The sequence below is a fragment of the Frankliniella occidentalis genome, unplaced genomic scaffold (genome assembly GCF_000697945.3).
Source record: "Frankliniella occidentalis isolate FOCC.00 unplaced genomic scaffold, Focc_3.1 Scaffold58, whole genome shotgun sequence".
NCBI lineage: Eukaryota > Metazoa > Arthropoda > Insecta > Thysanoptera > Thripidae > Frankliniella > Frankliniella occidentalis.
The window spans coordinates 1216890-1223295 of record NW_026267188.1 but is presented as its reverse complement, the minus strand read 5'-3'; the positions used below and the strand labels follow the sequence as shown (position 1 = coordinate 1223295).

Sequence of the window (6406 nt, the reverse complement as noted above, 5' to 3'; positions counted from 1 at the left end):
TCGCGGGGGGCTGCGGGGGCTCAGGAAGTAGGGGCGAGAGAGGGGGAAAGGGAGGGGGAGGGGCAGCAAGGGAGGTCGTTTGGTAAACAGACAGTTTGTCTTGACAAGAACATGAGCTATCCAGCTGCTGTTGTTGGAGCTGGCTGCTGCTGATGCCGCACAGTTTGAACCCGTCGCACGACATAACGCGACCACATCACCACCCTCACCCCCTCACCCCACCCCCGTGAAAGTGAGGCTAGAAAGACTGATCTAGTGGTTTTATATTAAAAACTATATTTTACACTTTTACAAATTAAAATAAAACAGTGTGAACAAGTGCAGGTACTTATCACAAAATCTTCATTGAGATCATCATCGCTAACAACTCAACTTGTTATCGAGTTCTTCTCATGTCTATGGCTTGAGAGGCAGGTCCCATACCGGGTAACGTGGGGTAAAACTCTCGATCCCCATGGTGTACTGGTGTACTAGTTGTCACCGTTGGTGCTGGCCCAAGACGCTCTCTTCGTAACTCGGGGGCACTGCAATTTAAACAATTTAGACATTTCTTTTTTTCTGAAAATATTTTCTTGCTAGCTCCTCTCTGGGTTGATTAAAGAGTGCCACTTGCAAAAGTAGGGAGAAGAACAGCAAGTGAACAATAAGAATGGAAAGGGTAAGAAATTGCCATGGCGCTTTAAATTTTTGCACCATAGTAGGGGGTCGTATAAGTGAGTGGTAGAGAGCAATTGCTCAAGCGGGGCGAGGTGGCTGCCATTTCTGACCTCTGCTAATTTTAAATTGAAACAGGCACGGGATGAAGTACTGCGTTGATACTCACGGAGATCAGGGGAGGGCAGGCTCGGTGGTCCCCTTGGGTGTGCAAAGTCACCCGGCCAAGGCAAGCTCTTCTCTGGCAAGCTCTTCTCTGACAAGCTCTTCTCTGCAAAGGTCTTCTCTTCCAAGCTCTTCTCCGCCTCTGGAGCAGTGCCGATCAGGATGGGGGCCTTGATTTCTAGATTGAAGTGGGCACCACTGACCCGAGCCGTAACCTACAATAGTTAATTAAGAAAAAGAGTTGGTTGGACGGGTTTCATATTTTTTATATTTGTTGTGCTGCCTTCATGTGGTCATGCCAAAAATTAGCGGGTGCTTATTTCCTTATCAGCGTTTCTTATTGCGTTTCGGCCTCAACCACGATGCATTCGTATTCGGCTAGTGCGGCATTGAAAGACTTACCGCCAAGAAGTACTCCAAGTCTATGATATTGCAATTGTCCAGGTGAGACGGGAGCACTGGTGGCACGGTGAGTTCCTGACAGAAGGCCTTGGAGTGGTTGGCTGGCACCGGGCTGTCGAACACCAGGTCCACCACCCTCTCTGCCGTCTCCAGCGTATTGTTGTCTCTGGTCGCGTGCCACGTGACAACCTGCTTTCGGACCACAGCGATAAGTGTCTCACCTTCGATTTGAATATGGGCACTTTTCGTTAGTTTCATCGGCGAATTTCACCTGGATCAGAGCACCGCGTACGTTGACCACGTCAATGCTGCTCGCGTTGTCGACCTTGATCAGGAACGGAATGGTCTGCCCGGGGAAGTAGCCTCCTTTCGGAATTCTGACGCTCATAGTTAGAGGGCCTCCTGATGGTTCGCCCCAAAGAAGCGTAAACTCTTTGCTCTGGACACATTCCACGGGCTCCTATCGAAGAGGCGCATCATTTATTCATGTTCTTTATAGAGTATTAGAGACACTGGCTGGGCGTGGTATAAGCGACTAACCTTGGCCTGGGGAAACATGCTGAGGTCCACGACCGAGTTCACGGTGAAGGCGACCCGGGCCTCCACGGACCTCCACCGGCTGATGGTCGCCTTGGCCGTGTACCGGACGTAGCCGTGCCTGCCCTCGAACGAGTTGGGCAGGGTTTGCGGCAGGAGGCACTGGAAGGGGTACGTGTGGTCCCCGGCGTCGAGCGTCACCGTGCTGGCCTCTCCCCCGACGAAGTAGAGCGTGTGCCTGAAGTACTTCTCGTACGCCGAGTAAATCCTGTCCTTGACTCTGTGACTGTTCTCGCCGGTGCGGCAGGTACCGCGCTTCTCCGTCCACCACACGCTGGCGTCACCGCTGAACTTGATGCTGACGGCTACGGGGCGCACAGGATTGAGTTGAGCGAAGCCGCAACTCACACTTCATTTCACTGTGTCGGCGCCACAGACTCACCTCTGATCCTCTTGGGCTTGTCCACGTGGACGCGGACCCACCCGGACACCATCTCCCCCGGGGAGTACGTGGTCCGGGGTCCGTCGAAGCTGATCTCGATGGTGGTGGGCATGGTGAAGACACGGGGTATAGGCGTAGTTGCGCGGACTCTCACGGGCCTGGCGCCTTCGGTAGCCCACAGCTGACTGGGCCAAAGCAAGCGACGAGCTCAGCCTGTGACGAACACTCGTCCTACCGATAAGATCTTTGGCCTGCATTATATACTATCTGTGACGCGGACGGGCGTTCGGCGCGGAGGTGACGTATGGTGCCGATAAGGCGAGGACCAGGTGTCTAAAAATACAGTGACCGTAACCGCTGCGTGACACACCGATTGACATCGCCAATTTATTGTTATCGCGCAGGACTCGGTCTCGGTGCTCCGGTGAGTCACGGTACCTACGTTACAGAAACTTTCGTTTGGCTCGCAAGTAGCGGTGTTACTCATGTACCCACGCGAAGACCACAGGTCTACGGAGACCTATACGGTTGCAAAGTAAAGTGAAGTCGAGGATCGTCTGGCTAGTCCTCCCCAATGACTTCGAGGTCCGCTCGCAGGCTTACACCCAGAAAATCGTTTCTTTGAAACTAGAGAATTTTTCTTGAATCAACGAAACTGATCTAAAATGAACATGAGGAGTGTTTTCCTTTCGCCGAGGAAAATTTTTCCATAATGTGATAATTTTGTCGTTAGACCAAAGAAATTCTTTGAAACAAGAGAAAAATTTCTTTATGTTTTTTCAAGGAAACGATTTTTGTGTGTAGAAGAAGAGCTCGCCAATGAATGGCAATACGTCGTTATGCCGAGTAAGTCATTATAATGTATGAGTGAGCGGTGCGGCCGCCCTGGCAGGGCCTCTGGCCAGGGCTGGCAGCTCACACGAGTCGCATGTGTGCCGGGCGGGGAGATTAAAAGAAGAAGCCTCCTCCTCCCTCCTGCGTGCCGCCAAAAACACCAACCGCCTCAAAACAAGCTCGTTCTCACCCGGAGATGAAAACAGAAGTCCTCGCGTTCCGATAACACTAATTTGCTTCTTTCTTTCTCCCCCTTTCAGTCGTTCTCTCCCTCTCTTCTCACTCTCCTGTACAAGAGTGAGTGAGTGAGTGAGTGAGTGAGTGAGAGAGAGAGAGAGAGAGAGAGAGAGAGAGAGAGAGAGAGAGAGCAAGAGAGAGAGAGAGAGAGCAAGACACACTCCTCGCATCCTCGTGCGTGACACTAAACTCAGTTGTGGCTTCCGGCGGGCGGCATTGGGAAAAGGGAGGGGGTGGGGGGTCGTCGGTACGGTGGCAGACAGCTTGGAGCCCCTGGACCACGCCTCCGCAACACCGCCTGGTCCTAACGACTGTCTCTCTCTCTCTGCCCCCCCCCTCTCTCTCTCTCTCTCTCTCTCTCTCTCTACTAATCTTAAACAAACGTGGATTCACACCCGGCTGGCCCCACACACATCCTCTCGCTGGCTGTTTAGCTGTCGGATAGGAATAAGAAAGAAGGGAAGGGCGGAAGCAAACACTGTTTTGGTGTCGAGCGAGCTAGGAGAGAGGGAAAAAGGGGGGGGGGGGAATCAAGACCAAGCTTCTGCAAATAACTAATTTTATTTAGAAAAGTGATTTGTATATGTCAAAAAGTTTGTCTCTAGAGGACTCCGTGGGTAGAGAGGGGGAGAGAATGCGGGGTGGGGGTAAGGGGGGAGAGAATGAGAGGGTTAGTTCAAAGGGAAAGTGAAGACAAAGTGTGGTGCCTACTCGAGGACAATTGTTGTGTCGATCGTTCCTCGCGCTGCAGCCCTTGAATCAACCTTTTCCCCCTCCTCTCACCCCTTACCCTCACTCTCTGGTTCCGCCTCCCGCATCATCAGCCCTGTTCTTTGAGCCGCGCCACGCTGAAGAGACAACCTCGTGGAAAGGGAAAGAAAACACCAAAGTGAGCGCGTCTATGCGGGACTATGCGACAGCGAGCCCACGTCGACTCGGTCAAGGTGCTGCGACGCACAGCCGCGAGACACGCTACGTTGGGGGGAGAAAGCGGGAGTGGTCGAAGCTGAAAGCAAGTGTAGGCGGAGCTGGACGCGAAAAGGGAAGCGGCGGCAGCCGCTAGCAGCCGCCGCCGGCCCCGCCAGCCCCACACAGTGTTTGTCCGCAAACAAGCGGTGTGACGGTCCGCCCCAAAGCGCCAAGCGGCGAGCGCCTGGCGAGCGCCGCCCCCAAACTAATTAAGTGCTTTCAGTTTCCGCTCCGCCAGCCGCCGCGCTCCGGAATTGTATTTAATGCATCCATGAATTTCTCATCTTTTCTACTTACTCTCGAGAACCAGAGGCGTTAACAAGTGGATATCACTCCATTCTTTTAATAACAGAAAACAAATACAAATTCGACCTAAAACAGTAGTAATAATCAAAACGAACTGGTGAGTGAATCTGGGAACCGAGTACTGGCCAGGAAACCAAAGTGCGTGAACGTCGCACACCCGCGGCCGTATGACCTCCGATTCGTTCACTTGAAAGTACAGGCGAGGAAAATTATTCACACTTTCACTTGTGTGCGAATTCAAACATTTACTGGTGTGCGACATTAGAGGCACTTGGGTTTCTAGTGGGAAATGTAGACGGAGTAGAAAAGGACAAGAACAAGATAGGGCATAGGGCATAGAATAGCGAAAAAAAATACAAAAAGACAAAACTAACTGAGGAACTGATAATAATGGAAAACTCGGGAAAACTATAGAACCTTTTAACCTTCGAGAACTGTCAAACTCAGTAGCAGCAGCAACAGCGAAAAAGCCGAGGGGGAAATCACTTGCGTACTAACTAGTACACCCACGCCTGTACTAAAGACGTACTTACTCGTACTTGCAGCGTAATAATGCGTACTAATGGTAGAAATCAAGCGTTGTAGTGCCTTAATAACATTATTTTTCATAGATAATGAAAAACTACGCCAAAAATATGATGTACAATTGTGTACTAACGTACTAACTCGTACACTTTTATCAGGAGTGATTTCCCCCTTGGAAAAAGCATTACAGAATTATTGTGTGTCCTCGTGTACCATACCTCTCACTGCTATGATTCTGTTTGGTCAGCATTGACTCCATGAAGGCCCCTCTACGCACATCATGCTAACAAGCAGAGCTGCGAGGGGAGTCAGGACGGCACAAGGGAAAGAGGGAGGAGAGTTGGGAGGGCAGGCGCTCCCGTGTTTGCCGATCGATGGAAGATGACCCAAGTAAGAGGGATTTTCACAAAAAAACAACTTACATTTTCCCCCCGAATAAAGACATAATCACTGCTTCCAGCAACAGGGCGATTATGTGCTCCGCAGCAAAAAGGGACAGAATGGAAAAGAGAAGGGTAGGGGGTAGAAGAGTAAGTGAACGACAGGGTGTGTGTGTGTGTGTCAGAGAGAGAGAGAGAGAGAGAGAGAGAGAGAGAGAGAGAGAGAAACGGGGAAGGCGGAGCCTGGCGGGCGGTGGGGCTCAAGTGCAGAGCACACAGCGCCCAACCCGGCCCGCCCCCGGTCCGCCGCCGCCACCCCCTGCCTGGCCGTCCCCGCGCCGCCCCCGAGCAGCACAAAGCAGCGTCGCCACAAGTGGATTCAGTCTTAGTAAGCAATAAGCCGGGGGGCTGGCGGTGGCGGACTGTGTGTGTGTGTGTGTGTGTGTTCAGGCCGCCATTTTCCACACGGGCCGAAAAGGCTCGCGGGGCATAGACTTCCCCCCCCCCCCCCCCAGCTCTGAGGTCCCGCGGGCACCGCTGGTATTCCAGGGCGCTTTTCAGCGCACACAGAAAGCTTTTGCTTTTCCGCCAACTTGCCGGGCCGTGCCGCGCCGCGCCCGAGCCGAGTCGCGCAAGGTCCGTGCCTCTCGTGGCTGCCTGGAGGATTATCCAGTCGAGCAATATTTATTTGACGTTTCGCTGCCGTTCCATTTTGTTCGCCTGGAAGCCGGGGCGACTCCTCATCTTCTCTTTCGCCCCAGCAAAGAAAGAGAGGGAGAGAAAGAGAGAGGCTGGAGAGAGGGGTTGGGGCGGGGGTTTGCACGACAAGGCAGCAGTTGGTGGCCTGGCTCCGCGGACCCGGAAGCGCCGACACTCAGGGCTGGCCGCCAAAGTTGCAGCCTTTGTTGTAGCATATATATATTTTGGCTTTACATCTCGGGGCCCTGGCGGGGCG

The 6406-nt window shown here is 52.7% G+C and overlaps 1 protein-coding gene across 1 annotated transcript; it reads right to left on the bottom strand.

Annotated features, from left to right (window-relative positions):
• Nucleotides 1-245: 245 nt before the first annotated feature.
• LOC113214074 (arrestin domain-containing protein 17-like) lies at nucleotides 246-2440 on the bottom strand. The gene is made up of 6 exons (XM_026433338.2): nucleotides 2201-2440; nucleotides 1762-2123; nucleotides 1493-1681; nucleotides 1222-1410; nucleotides 824-1034; nucleotides 246-524 (listed from the first exon to the last, which is right to left on the bottom strand). Exons 1-6 carry the CDS (start codon nucleotides 2310-2312, stop codon nucleotides 478-480), a joined length of 1110 nt encoding a protein of 369 aa, XP_026289123.2. The 5' UTR covers nucleotides 2313-2440; the 3' UTR covers nucleotides 246-477.
• Between the last annotated feature and the right edge of the window lie 3966 nt (nucleotides 2441-6406).